This window comes from Amblyomma maculatum, chromosome 1 (genome assembly GCF_055883805.1).
Source record: "Amblyomma maculatum isolate TAMU_Amacu chromosome 1, ASM5588380v1, whole genome shotgun sequence".
NCBI lineage: Eukaryota > Metazoa > Arthropoda > Arachnida > Ixodida > Ixodidae > Amblyomma > Amblyomma maculatum.
In genome coordinates this window covers 98,301,907-98,317,136 of record NC_139344.1, presented here as the reverse complement: position 1 = coordinate 98,317,136, position 15,230 = coordinate 98,301,907, and the positions used below count along the sequence as shown (strand labels likewise).

The following is a 15,230-nucleotide window of genomic DNA, read 5'->3' as shown; positions in this document are numbered from 1 at the left end:
ATTAGATTCTCTGCAGAAACGTTTGAATACTCGCACACCCCTACTAATAGCGTCCGTGATCAAAGTGTAGTGCAGCTAGCTGACCTTTAAAAATCGTTTCTTTTTTTTTTTCTATTTCTACCAGGCATTAAACATTTGAGATTCCTTCTCTTTTCTGTTATCTGGTGCAACACAGTGGATGCACTAGCGTAAGTTACCCTGTCTCTTACGACGAAATACACAGATGCCTGCAGAACTTCGAGCCTTCACAACTTCTTTACCCGTCTTCGTGGCCCCAGCCTGGCCCGAATTTCACAGAAACCCGCAGAGCTGCGAGGGTTAAGAATTTATTTGTACATCTCAGTGAACCCAGCATGGTCATACGTCGTCACTAGAGAAGTGCATGCATTGAAAGCGTAAAAATGAAAAAAAAAAAAAACAGCGTTTTTGTGCTGCTTTTTAATTCGGCTCATATCTTTCGTGGCTTTAAGTTTTATTGCCACACTCCGAGCGCCCGAGTGTCTATGGCGTTCGGCTACTGAGCCCTATAGCTAGCTGGATCCCCCTCCTGCGCCCAAACCTGGCATATGTGCTATAGAGTCATGATAGTGGCTACTATTGGCCACAAAAGTTTATGGGATGAGTGTTCTCGAAGCGAAAAACATTCTTTCGCTGCATGCCTTAAGACCCAGAAGCCCGGTATTATTGCCAGTTGATGGAGCGTGCACGTTCCCACGCGCCTTCAAACATTTCATGTGTCTCGCTTGCATGACTGCGCCGAAACAAACATTTCCCCCCCCCCCCCCCCCCCACCCGCGTCCCGTTAAAGTTTTGTGGCCGATATAGCACGATAGCAGGGGCACATTTTCAGATCCGCGCTTGGCATCGCCAATGGCGGCAGTGGGCGCTTAGGCGCCGTGATGTCTGTCTCATATTTTTGTACTCAGTCTATGGGCCGACGCATGTCTGATGGTGTTAGAGGCCGGAAGGCGATATTGTTTCTCGTATTGGTTCCTTGTTATGATTTAAATAGTCTTTTATTTCGCTTCTTTCGGTGTTAGACAGGCTGACTGTCATAAAACACGGAAAGCGAGCAGCCAGCTGCTAGTTCGAGGGGAGGATTTATGGGTTTATATAGTAATGGGGGGTTAGGGTGGGGAAGGGTTTTATTTAGGTTATGTATCAAAAAAGAGGTTTTTGTTTTCCCGAGAAAAAGTTTCCGCGCAGATACAAGTCCGCTATTATGAAGCGTGCGCATTGTTGTTATCTCTGCTCAGTTATCTGGTTTTGGTCTTACACTGCAGTTTTTGCCATACTGTTATAAGGAAAACAAGCGTAGAAGTGTGCATTAATGTAGCCTCAAACATTTGATGGCCCACAAGATTTAACGTCTCGGAGCTAAGTCCGTGCTATGAGAGACAAGTCGAGGTTTTCAAATCGATTTCGACTACCTGGGGCTTCTTCAACGAATGATGAAATTGCACAGAACACGGGCGTTTCACATTTCGCCTCCATCGAAATGCGGCCGTCGCGGACGGGATTCTCGTGACTGGGATTATACTCAGTCAAAGTCCCTCTTTATTGCAAGATGCTACGCTATACATACAATCCATTCGCTGCACTCTCAGTACAACGTAGAAAGTTGTTGACGACGAAAGTGTAGTAAACCTGATGGTGGATAAGACGTAAATTTCAACATGTTCTGAGATACCACAGGAAAGAGAAAAAAAAAAACTGTTTCTTTTTGCTGGATTTGAACCAACTCTGACGCAGAACTAGTAATATGGATAATTAACTTCAGAGAACGCTCGAACACCAGTTCAAGGTGCGAACTGCGCGCTTAAAGTTCATAACCCGCACTTACAAGGGAAAGAGCGACTATAATTATGAGAGGTGGCACTGTTTTGACGACGCTGTTATCGGCTGCATGAGAGAGCCTGTGGCAGCGTCTATTGCTTTCCCAGAAAGGTGAGAAGAATAAATTACTGCCACTGCAATGGGGCGTCCTTCACCCCATGCAAAATTTGTGCCTAAAGGACGAGATATAAGGAGCTTGGTACCAATTCATGATTTAAGAAAAAAAAATACGCTGCCCGCGACATAATTCCGCATTATAAATGAAAAAGTAATGTACATGGCGTACTTTTTCATTACTACATAGTCGTTTTCTCTAGACAGCTTTCAACGCTAACACCAGGTTAATTTGTTCTGTGCTCAGGGAAATGGCAAGCAATCACTGTGCCATTTTCGATTTCGTTATTCTGAACATTTATGCCAGGTGCAAAAGCACAGTTCCCACTGCTTGCATTTCCGAGGATTGGTTTTGATGTAATAACCAAGGTCTGTCAAATTTAACATACTTTATAATTCATTTAAGAAAGACAAAGCGGAAGATTTTGAAAGCAATCATTAATGAGCAAATATTTGTCCGAAAGACTCCTTTCGTCATGCTGCATACTAAAGTTTGTCACAAAGAGAGCATCTTTGGAATTCTGCAAAAGAAAGAAAGAAAAACAGTGGGTCAGCCTTCGAAGAAAAATCTGTGACTATAGCCTATTAGAGCGCAATAGAACAAAAAGGGGAACTTGCACTGAAAATCCGATCCTCATTTAATTTGGTCAAGACCAATAAGTTCTGTTGGCCATGCCGAACTCAGTTTAAAATTCATACCCAGCGCTTCTGCTACAGGTATACATCTAACTTGGTTAGCACCTAAATGTGATTACTTGTAAAAGCCTGCTCATATCAGCATGATGCTCCACAAACATTTTCATTTCCTTGCCGCCGAAAAGAACGTATATTATATGCTTGCATAAATTTCGGAGTAGTCTGCCGACATTTCCTGCATCAAGATTTGATTTCAAGATTTCATGTGTTTAATTTTGCTATCAGCATATAAATTGCAACCAGGTTTCGCGTGACAATGAAAAATCGTGCACAAGTTCCGCTATTGACAACTATGGGGAAATAATGTGTGTATATTTTGGATTATTAGAAGTACAATGAATATTCCGAATATTACATACATGCTCACCAGCGCAAGCAGAAGCCCTTCTTTAGCAAGGCTCGCGTCCACTTGAACCAAAATTTATGGTATCGCGAACAACCACGATACGTCGAAGTTTCATTTGCCAAGTTAGAGGCTCAAACTGAACTCGTTGCTACCAGCCTACCTATCATTAACTTATTTCATATATTTTGTATCATAATAGACAGCAACAACATGGACATGCAGTATCGTTTGTTTTTAATGCAGTTGTCGCCATATAACTACACCAATACGAGAATGATAGTCGCAATAATTTTGCTCCACTTTTGCCAGTAGACAGCAATGCAGCAGTGGTTTTCCTCGCCCCAACGAACTATTGAATGTATTAGAGCAACAAATAATCACAACTTTCTGGAGGCTGATGGTATCCAGTTGCGCCCAATAATGTACGTACTCGATATAATACATGTTCTTACACATTTCTATAATATTATATATCTACAGGAACGTTTCTAAATTAAATTCGGATTACCTATGTTGTTCTTTTTTCGGCCTGATGATAAGACTACTGAGAAATACTTCATATCTGGAGTATTTTCATACGGTACCGCAAAAATAATGGTAGCGAGAAATAAAATAAGAGTGCCACCATTTTACAATCGGCCTAATTTTTTTTTTTTTTTGTACGCAAACTTGCCATAAGACATATTATATAAACTCATGTAAATGGTTTTCCGTGAGGAACCGGAGCAGGCTCCCGCTCTTAGCGTTGTCGGTGAGCCATTTAGAAAAGTCATCTTTCCTTGTTGTGGTTAGACCCACTTCGCGCAGAATCTTTGTCCTTGATTCCCTTGTCCCTGCACAAGTCCATAGCAGGTGGCGAACATCCACTTCTGCAGCTGGTGTGGAACACTTTGGGCATGTGGTTGGTCCGATTTCAGCTTGCGATTCCCATCGGCATTTTACCGACGGGGTAAGGGCCGCCCCAGCTCTTATCCTTCTAAGGGAAACCTCCTCCAATCTCGTTAAGTTACGAGGGAGTGGGAATGTACATGGGGGAATGAGGGCACGTGTACTTTTCCTTAAAGAGGATGCTAAAATGGAAACAGCGGAGCGGGCATCGAAAGGGAGCCTGGTGGGGGGCGCATTAGTGTGTGGAACTTCGTGTGTGAGGTGGTCAACTTTTCTCTGCGTCCAATGTATCTGGATGCTTATCTTTGTGTTTTTATTGAGTGCGTGGATTTCCTGGGTAACAAATAGCGTCTTCGTCACTTTCTTTAGTTGTTTTATGGCGGCTAAGGAGTCTGTATAGATGTGGGCTTCTGTTATCGAATCTATTTTATTTATGGCCTCCATAGCATCGCGGATTGCATAGAGTTCCATCACAAGCGGGTCCGGGTATTCTAAAAGATATTCTTTATGTACCTTTAGTTCGCTGTGTGTTGGACTAGTAGCTGCTGTTCTACCGCCATTTTCTATAATTGATGCGTCCGTATATGCAATTAAGGTACCTGGAAGTGCATCAACCAGAGGTCGAGATGCCAGCTTTTCTTTGCGACGAAGCCGAGTGGTCTTGTTTGTCGTGATAGTAGTGAATTCCCAAGGAGGGGGGTCAGCCATTGGTGGTGTTCGAACTGCCACTTCGTTGTACAAGGATGCTATGGGCGTAACGTACTTTCGCTTCATATCCCTTGTTGCCTCTCGTTGCTCAATTAATTCTGTCAACGTATTTATCTGTGCAAACTCTTGGAGAATAGGGATAGGGGTAAGTTTTGGTAAGGCCGTGATAGTGCGCATTGCGTTTCTATTTATTGTTTCCAATTTTGCCCATTGCCGCCTCGTGAGTCTTTGGAATTGGGCCTGGTATAGTATCCTCGGCTGTAACACTGATTGTACAAGACGTCTTGCCATGTCCGCTCGAGCTCCTCCTCCCCTAGACGAAATGCGTTTTATCAAGTTTAAGGAAGTCGCAGCTACTTTTTTCACTTTATGAAGCCATTGTGTTCCTTTGCCGGATTTGTGAATTTCTAGGCCAAGAACTCTCAACTCGTCCACCTCTTCCAGTGCCTGATTTCCAATCTTTAGGGAGACTCTTTGCGTTGCCAATTGTTTTCTTCCATTCTTGTTGGCAACATGAATGTAACTGGACTTTTGAGGTGATAATTCCAGGCCTGCACTTTGCACGTACTCATCTATGGTATTTAAAGCCTCTTGCAGATGCCGAATCTGTCTGTCAATTTGTTTATGAACAGACCAAATCGTGACATCATCTGCGTATATCATGAACCCCACTTCTGGTATTTTAGCTAATTTCCACGCCAATGGGATCAGTGCGATATTAAATAATAAAGGTGCTAACACTGACCCTTGTGGCACGCCTCTGTTCGAGGTGTAATTGCCAATTTGTTTTCCGTTTATCCGGATAGAAAACGTCCTGTCCTTAAGCAGATTATGTACTGCTTTTATGACCTGCAAGGGAATGCCCATACATTCCATGTTGCTAAGAATCTTGGCATGTAACACGTTGTCGTATGCCTTCGCCATGTCGGTAGCCACTACAGTGCGCACTAGGTGGCTATAAGGCGACACGTGTATGACCTCTTCAGCGAGCACAGCCAGTCCATTTTCTGTCCCAAGGTTTGTTCGGAACCCAATTTGTCGAGCATGGTATTTTTTATTACTTTCCAACCACCATGACAGGCGGGTGGCTATCATCATTTCATAGATTTTGCAAATTGTGGGTGTTAGCGAGATAGGCCGCAAAGATTCTAGACTTGTGGGAGGTTTCCCAGCCTTTGGTATTGTTACCACCACCGAGTGTTTCCAGCCGAGTGGAATGTCTCCTCCTTGCCATACCTCATTTACCACATCCAACAAGCCGTCAACTGCGGCTCCTTCTAAATTCTTGAATACTTCATAAGGAATATCGTCATGTCCAGGCGCAGTTTTACCATTCGCTTCTTCTATAGCAGCCAATAACTCCAATTTGGTAAATGGTAATGTTATTCCTGTTTTATCAACCGCATCCACTGTCGGTGAAGGCGCCGGATAATGTGCGTGGTTCGGGAAGAAAAGGGCAGCAGCCTGATCTGCAAACTCTTCTGGTGTAAGCTGTAATGCGAGTCTAATACTTTCTGCATGATCTTTAACCTGCCGCCTCTTTTCCATGCCATGGAAAGTCCTCCAGAGGGCCTTGTTATTCGTTCCTGAGCCCAAACGACTGCACCACTCATCCCATCTCCTATGAGCCAGCTGTTTTTCATATCGGCGTGCCTGTGCCGTCACTCTGTTTACCTCAATTCTTCTCTGCACGTCTTCAGGATGGCGACCAGCCTGTATCTCGGCCCGCTTTCGGCGTGCCCAAAGTTTTAGTAGGTGCAGGTCGGGAGTTGGCTGATCTTCGTTCACTGTAGTTGTAATGGTGTGATCCTTGAGTACCGTTTGAAGGGTAGTAACGAGAGTATTCGGGCTAACTGAATGCGTTCGAGTATCCTGCCGTACACCATCCCAATGTGTAACAGACGCTTTCTTTCGAATTTTCTTCATATGTGCCAAATTAAGACCAATACCAATGGGGACATGATCACTACCCCACGCATCTAATTCCGCCTGCCATAGTGGTGCACCAGGGCCCTTCCACCACGTCAAGTCTGGTGAGCGTGTTTGTGTTGCAGGTAGTGTTGCGACTCCTGGATGATTTAGCAGTGTAAATTCCATTTCTGTGAAGGCAGTATGAACTTGATCACCCCTTTTAGAATCATAATCATATCCCCATACGGTGTGCGGAGCGTTAAAATCTCCACCGATTAGTATCGCAATTCCAGGGTATGAATGGCGAATATGCTTAACCCATCCAAGATTAAGCACTGTGTTTCTTGGCCTAGCGTACATGGACACTAATATAAGGGGCGTTTTGTTCGGACGCGTGAGTACAGCAACTACTTCCTGCTGAGTGTTGCACCACTTGCTCAAGTCAAGTGGCGTTTGGGGAATGTTGGCCCTAATGTAAACGGCAGCTTTTCCTGGTGTTTCGGCCTCTGCTCTTGCTCGTTTATCAGGGATAGAAGGACAATGGTACCCTATATATCCTGTTATTGAATATAACCTATTGTGCTCCTGTATCAAGAACGCCCATGATTGTAGCTTACCGTACAATAATTTTGTATTTATTTCCCCAACTTTATTACAGAGCCCTCTGCAGTTCCATTGTGTAATCTGTTGCCACTTGTTTCGGCTACTTCTATCCATGATGTAAGCTGCTCTGAATGAGGTGTGTCAGTTGCGTAAGCGTGTCCAGTACCGCCTTCCAAATAGGTATGTTATCGGCAGGTTTACAATTCGGAGCATCCACTAACCTTGCTGTCGTACTGCCTGCAAGCGTTTCTTTCTGTTTTTCTGAGCTCTCCTTTCGTCGTTGCGCTATATGTGCTTTCTTTTGTCGCAGCTGTGCAATTTGTGCTGAAAGCATCGCAATTTCTTTTTCTATTGCATCCTGCTGGCTTGTGCAGTCTTTAAGGTCCGGAAAATCATCAGTAGTGAATGCCACTGTGCTCCGTTTTGTGCGTCGTCCATGTTTTAGCGTAGAAGCAAAAGATGCACTGTTCTGTGCAACCACCTCAACAGGCTCTTCTTCTTCTAGCGGGTCATCAAACAGCTCTTCGGCCAGAGTTGCAAATCTGTTTTTAACCATTAACGGTGCATATTGTTTATGTCGTCCAGCCCTTGCTAACTCGAGCTTTCGCTTTTTTGTCGGACACTGAGATGAAGTGATATCGTGATCATCAGATTTGCATAGGCCGCATTTGAATTTCGCTTCTCCAGATTCAGTTATGTATTCGGGGTTAACTCCATATGGACAAAATTTCTGCATATGACCTTCTCTGTAGCACCTGTAACAGTGAACCGGTCTAGGTTTGTACGTTTTGGGTCGCACTATGCGGCCATTGTAGTAAAATCTGTCCGGAAGAGTATCTGGTCCCTGTAATGTGATGAGAAAAGTGCCTCTGTTCCCCATACGACGTGCGGCTAACACAGTATGTGTTCCTGATATTAGGTCTCTGGCCACCGTCTCCGGGGAATCTTGTAGGTCTAGGTCATAGAGGACACATCGCTGAGTATTTGGACCTGACGCAAAATACGTCTGGACAGGAAGATACTCCTCTGTCGTGATTGGAATCTGTGTTACTGTGGTCATTTTGCGTGCATCCTCAATGGTGGCTAAATGTACTGTGACAGTATTAGATGCCCTGTGGCTTACAAACCCCTGGTAACCTGTGGTACCAAGCGCTGCGTCTATTACTCTCTGCATTGTTCTGGTGGGTATCTTAGTGATATCAAACTGCACTGTAGGTCTGATATGCACTCTGAAGGATTTCTGCAAGGCTGGTGTTGGATAAGCGGATGCTAGCTTATCAAGGGCGGCCCTTACCTTCTTTGCCGGTGGTGTGTTGACTGGTGGCCCAGGTAGTTTGACCAGCCGGGGTGTCCGTTGAGAAGCGTTAGTGACGACTTCCTGTTGCACATCCATAGCCTGATGTGTATCGTTTAGCTCGGGTAGCGGCCCGAGCGTTGTCCTCATATTCGAAGTAATGTAAGACGTGTCGCTGAGCACCGTGGCTACATCGTGTCCAGTAAGATTTCGAACTACGTCTGCAGTCCGCGCCCACACAGCGGCCATCAAACTCTTGAAGAAGAGCATAAAGGCCAAACAACCCGTGCGTGGCAAGAAGAGCATCAAGGACACAGCCCTCCGGGTAGACGCTGCAGAATGCCGACGCGGCCATGCTGCTAGGCCTACTGGGACTCCGCGGAGCCGCAGCTCTGATAATATGGCAAGAATGGGGACGCCAATGGACCCTCCGGTAGTCGCTGTGACTTCTGCAAGCACAACGGCAGGCTGCGGTAACGAGCCTTTACCTGGAGCTAGCACTTGGCCACAGAGCAACGGCCTAATTTGCTTCTAAATTTTTAGCTTGGTTTTAATAGCACTGTCGTACGGAACTAGCTCTCCTGGATTCGTATTGTAGAAAAATGCAGTATACTAGGAACCGTACACGTGATTCTTTAGTCTTATTGTTTTATTGTTTTAATATGGTGCAATTTGTAGGCGCGAACTATATGACCTTTTCGAGGAAGGCGGTTATTGCTGGTTGAGCACTATAAAGCCTTTTGAGGACCTCAGCTTATTAAATACATAAATGACATGGCGCTCCGTATTTAATATACTCCTGGTGCAGCCCAGACGAAGACAAATCCACTTGTCGAAACGGTGGCTCGACTTGTGAACTGAGGCTCCCTCTCAACCTTTGTTCAGTACTCTTTCATACTGTGTAGCCGTTTTCTTTCTCTCATTCTACCTATTTTTTTCGCAAAGGCACTCAAAAACAAATAGAGAAATAAATGCTGTTGAGGCAACTACATTATTTAAAAACGTGGGCTTTAGTAAGTTACTCAATAAAAACCGCCAACAAGACCTAAGTAACTTAGTCCTCAACTAGAAGGGAAACTTGAACAGAGAAAACCGTTGAAAACGAAAAACTTGAAAACCGTTCTTTCCTGAGGTGTTTTCCATTCCACTCCATCATGTCAACTGCCTTTAGTGTCATTGCTGTATGAGACGCATTCTCCTACAAAAGCGAACGTTTTGTTCTATATTGCCTAACTGGTGTCTCTCATGTAGAACTACAGCATAGTAAGGAACGTCACACGTGAGCCAAATTTTCATAAAATGTGTTTCCTGCAGAAAGAAACCATGTTATGCGCAGCTGATGCACTCCATATAACTGCGCCAAAGAGCACTTTTTGTTTTCCGAAAATGAAATTATTCTTGTGTTTTATTTCTAATTATTAACAAATTAAGGTTGCGCTATTCAACTTTCGAGAAATTTGGTATCAGTGGAATACTTCATCATGTAAAAGTATAAATAAATACAAGCGTCAAAAAGGAACGTTTTCGTAGAAATCTCTGCATCCTCAATGTCAAGATTGTTAGACAAGGAATAGCTCCTTGCTTTCTGTAATCAAATATTTGTCACCGAACGTTTTCACCATCATTCTTTAATAGGGAACTATAATATATGCTAGCTCGACTTTGGAATAGCTTGCATTTATAATTGTCCTTGGAGTATCACACTGGATATTCTTGCAGTTATTTGTCGCATTGTCCGTACACTGCAGGAAACGCTGTGAGGTTTCTCCATTCGCATAGAATGTCCGTGCATTCTATTATCTTGACCATTTCAGACTCTCTAAAGGTTCAAGTGCTTGTCACGCTGTTTAGCCTTTAGTCCCATGCTCCTATTTATAGCAGGAAATATTATTTTATTGATTATTTAAGCAGGCCGGCCTAATAAACATTTCACGACCTATATTGCTATGATAAATTTTTCCTTATCACAAAGATATACCGAGGCCTAACTCAGCTTGAAATGTCATCTTGCATGAAGCGCGCAGCAAATTCGATATTAACACGATCATCTCTAGCGAAGCCATTTAGTTACTAATGGAAGTTCTTATTATCAGTGCGTTTAGTTAGCAGCTTGCACCTATGCCAGGAAGGCGCTTGTTTTGTCAGGAATCACCTCGCGGACCTTAAATACTCAAAAGGCAGCGCCTAGAGCACTGTCAGACGGTTTTAATTGGTAGCGTTGCACTGCACACGCAGTTTCCAGCGTCGTTCAAATCTTTGCAGCCGATGTATTCTCTCACTTTCTAGTTTCCACATTCGAGTGCACCGAGTCAACGGAATGCGGTACGCTCTAGCTGTGATGCTAAAAAATTTAATCGAATCCCGGTGCGCTTAGTTTTCCAAAATTTTAAATTTACAATGTTTTCCTTTTTTATTTTAGTGAAACGTGCGTGCGCTTATTCCATCAGTAACTAACATGTGCTCCCTACAGCTATTTTGTTTTGTTTGCTTAGTCCCGATTCACGTCCCGGTCCCGGCTTTAGTCCCGGCTTGGGGCCGAGCGGTGGGTGAAAAGTATTCACTCATCAAAGCAGGTTCCATGAATGCTTTTCATACTACTGGACTGTAGCGAAGCACGCTTTGCCTTCTAGTTTCAGTGTGAAATATATAGTGCCTCAACAGCCCGGTCGCCTATGCATGAAGGAACGCAATCGGGGCCCATACGAAATATCTGATGAAACAACGAATTGTGAAAGAAGGCGGTTCGAGAGACATGCATACGTCTCGTGCAGTCAGGGTCAACGTAACACAGGTGCACACCGGTGTGTTTAAGTTGCTTGACGCGTCGTTACCGTGAGCAGCTATGTACCCCTTTCGCCTCTTCGACGGGATGCAAGTTTCCGCCCCTCAGCCATGTAGGCTGTTTCCTTGCCGCCTCAGTGGCTTTTGAATAGTCACCTCTTTATTAAGCAGCAAATAACGAAACGAGCTCTTCGCGGAACAATACCTTGCGGGAAAAGTGCAAGAAATGAAGCAACATTTCCTGGTGCAGCCATTAAAATTCTTAAGCGCGAGCCTTAGCGTGTATTGGAGCCAGGATATGAATAGAACATACCGAGCCCGTCTCGCGACGTGATCGCTTTGAATGCAAAGAATGCATTTCGAAAACCGATAACGGCGCCCAAATGACAATCGAGAGTAGAATGATAATGGACGCAGACTAGTCAATCTTTCCGTCGTTTTCTCGTGCTCTCCCGTTTCCTCCGTTTTCAAAGGTAGTCTGCTATAGCTCGCTCAATGTAATTGCAATATTGTGTCAAATGTACTTTTTCTTTTTGTCGAAAATACCTAGACTGACCAAGGTAACTTTTATTTTCCTTTTATGACAAAATAATGAAAAATACAAGTGAATTCAAGATTCCTCATGCGCTAGTTATGCGCTTCAGCGTCAGTTGTTTTTTTTTTTTTTCTAGACGCCAGACGACACCTTCAGCGGTTACCTATAGTGGCTCAGACGCGTTCCAGCATCCGACTTTTTCTGTAGACCCCCCCCCCCCCCTTAATAACTGTGTATTGGCAAAAACTAAAGCCGCCGAAATTGCCTCGCATCTGAAATAACGCACAGCATACAACACCACCTTCTTAGCGACCTGTGCGCTTCACTAGACTTGTAGTTTGCATACAGAAGTCCGGCTCTCAAATACGGAAGTACCCGTATGCAAGCGAAACTCGCCGAAATATATCTTTCATTTCACAGAGCCCATAATGGACGTGGCCAGTCGTTGAAGATTGTTCTGCTGCCGTGCTGAGCTAGTTTATCTTAGTGTGTGCGGATTGTCTTCATTCAGCGTAAACGTTTGTGTCCTTTGAACGGCAGCGTTCGCAAGGGCATGCAGCCTGCATCGCAGCATGTCGAACTACACGAGAAGCTTGGACGATGCGGAGAACGTCGGTATGTGCCGGTATGTGCGGCCTCACAACATGCATTTCCAGTGACGTTTTAAAAATACATTGTCTTCGAAAGGACGAAACATAGATGTTCGCTCTTAATCTTAGGACTAGAAAAACCTTTTTATGACTGGTTGCCTGCATTGGAGCTCTGTAAAAGGATAAAAATATATTTCGGCAGGCTTTAATTGCAGGGGTATGTTTCAGTCGGCCGTGCTCTCGACTCGTGTCCCCGTATGTTTCGCGCTCTTTTAAAAATACTCCGCTTTAGAAATGGCGTTTCGTACTTCCACTTGCACATTCTGTTCTAGGACCTTCATGGTCGCTCTTCACAAAAGGATGACATCATACAGGGGCAATGTGAAGTCAGAAAACTGGTTTAAGAATTTTGATTCCTTGCATTTCTATGTGCGCTAAGACCATTTTTATCCCAGTCCTGTCAGCCGAGCGGCAGCAGCGCCATCGCATCTTGCTTATGTCCCAGAAGAGAGGTTTTTTACCATACTGCGCACATGTCATGGTTTAATTTTTTATGATATATTGCTTTTCAGTGCCTAACGCTACAGACGAACGTTTCCCATCATTAACTGAAGGGTTCTTGATGGCATCAAGGGCGGGATTGCCTCCATGGAAACGAAACTCTACTACAGCGACTGCTGAACATCATGGCTGCTACAGTATAGGGCATAATAGGCAAGTGTACATTCTTACAAACGACCAATGGGATTAAACTTCCATGAAGATGCGAGTCTGGAGTCTGTGAGCGGAAGCATGGCAATAAGAGAAATTAAAGCCGATTCCCGACGCTCATAGTCAGGGTGTGGTGAAGGGGCATGACGTCCTAAGCCTCATTAACGCTCGGGCTTTTCGAAGAGCGCGAAACATTCCTGCAACTTATGCGTTTAATAATGCTGTTACATCTGGACAATTTTTTTTTTTTCATTTTGGATAAAAGAGTCCCCAAAATAAAATGTAGTGTTATTTTGCGTCACGCCCACCAGAAAATATCTTGTTCGAATAGCTGATAACCAATGACAATGTGCGGGCTGATACGTACTTAGAACAATCCATCGCTACTGTAAATAGGTCGAGATATTTTATTAGAGTTGCCTCTAATGGAATTCTAGCCAGACTTATTTATTACATAAATTATCAACAAAACTGAAATGAATGAAGCAAACCTCCAATATGTTGTATGTCTAAAAGCATCAAGAATAACCTCTCTGCGCAGTGGGTCTCCTCAAAGGATAAGTGAAGGGACATGATATTATTTTTTTTTCTCTGTAGAGCAGTTTGCAACAACAATGCTTATTAGAAGGGGCGAATACGGGCTTGTTGGTACATGCTGAAGAAAGGAATAAATCAGCGCATGCGTGTGTCCCACTTTTGTCTCGTCCCTTCTATAGCACTCTTTTATTCTCTTTTTCAAAATGCTTATTAGTTTCCTGTCTCAACACGTACGATACAAGCCTGGTCTGTCAAATTAATCGTCAGTGGGAACTTGCGATAATATTTGCAACACAAATTGTACCTGTTTACGAAGCAGTCGTAGCCTACACAGGCAAACAACAAGGGTACCACATTGCTACCGATCAGTGTGTGTTCTTCTTTCTAAAATTATAATCAGTATGTGCTATTTTATAAATGGCAATGTGGCTCTCATAAATCAAAGGCTTTTAATCTGCCGAGACAAAAACGTTATTTGGCGCCAGTTTTAGTCTTATGCTCAACCAAAGCAGGAAAAACCAAATAACTTGCGCCGTATACATACACGTGTCCGCGTGCAACGATCGGTTAGATTTCGACCTCACGCCATCATATAGCGTTCGTTTATAGTGCAAGCCCTGTAGGCTCGGTCTTGAATGGTTTCGCATCAGACTAGATTTAATAGCTTTTTTCTCTTCATGTTTTGTCTACGTTTTACAATTCTTTCTCATCCCCTCCCTCTTGTCCGTGGTGTCGGCACTTTCTGAATTAATTTCTTTTTTGTTTGATTCTTCTGCTCTTTAATTTAGCATTTTCTCGCTCTTTGTGAATTTGTGGACCCACGAATACAATGCCGTAGGAGACTACAATTCTCTATTGCTCGCCCGATTTTTATTTCACTGTTGGAGACTGTCCTGTTTACTATTCTACCTGAGTCTCTCTTTTTTCTTATGCTTTGGGGTTTTGTACGTCTGCCTCTCTCTCCGTACGTTATTTGTCATTTTGTATGACTGAATTGTTTTGCTGCTGTTCCCTTCTTTTCTGGTTTTGGTTGCTGTTTTTGTTTCATTCGCAGGTCTGGATGCTACCTTCTGGATTTTTATTTTTATTCTTATTAAGCCAGCGTGGACCACCTTGCAACATGGACCTCGGTTTTTTTTTTTTAATACCTTCTTTCGCTTTTTAAAAAGGTTTTTTTTTTTTTTTTATCTCGAGCTTCTGCTCCCTTCTATTTAATTTTAATTAGTTTTAAGCCTGGCAAAGCTTTTGCTGGTCCGGGCTCCCTCTCCTTTTTTTTTTTTTTCCTCAGTTCGAGAGGACGAATAAAATGGTAAAAAAAAAAAATGTTTTCCACGCGTAAAGCATGCATGCAGAGACACAAAGTGCGGCCACTCACGCTGCACCCTGAGGAAGACCCTGTTGGACTCGGTGGCGCCCTCGGCGTTCACGGCCACGCACGAGTAGTGGCCCGAGTTGGCGCTCTGCACGCCACGCAGCGCCAGCGACTGGTTGCTCACGATGAAGTTTGCGAGCAGCGAGGAGAGCTCGTGGCCATCGAAGCGCCACGAGACCTCGATGAGGCGCGGGTTGGCGTCCACTTCACACTCGAAGTAGACGTCGGTTCCTTGCACGATGCTCGACCGGTTGACGCGGTTGCCCCACGCGAGGCTGACGCGGGGCTTGTCTGCGCGAAAAGGTTGA

The 15,230-nt window shown here is 44.1% G+C and overlaps 1 protein-coding gene across 1 annotated transcript in view; it reads right to left on the bottom strand.

The window, feature by feature from the left end:
- The window catches only part of LOC146203285 (synaptogenesis protein syg-2-like), a 100,006-nt gene that overhangs the window by 13,019 nt on the left and 71,757 nt on the right, over positions 1 to 15,230 (bottom strand). The window contains exon 6 of the mRNA XM_084602993.1: positions 14,926 to 15,213. Coding sequence (XP_084459119.1) covers positions 14,926 to 15,213 — 288 coding nt within the window. The remainder of the gene's footprint in view (positions 1 to 14,925; positions 15,214 to 15,230) is intronic.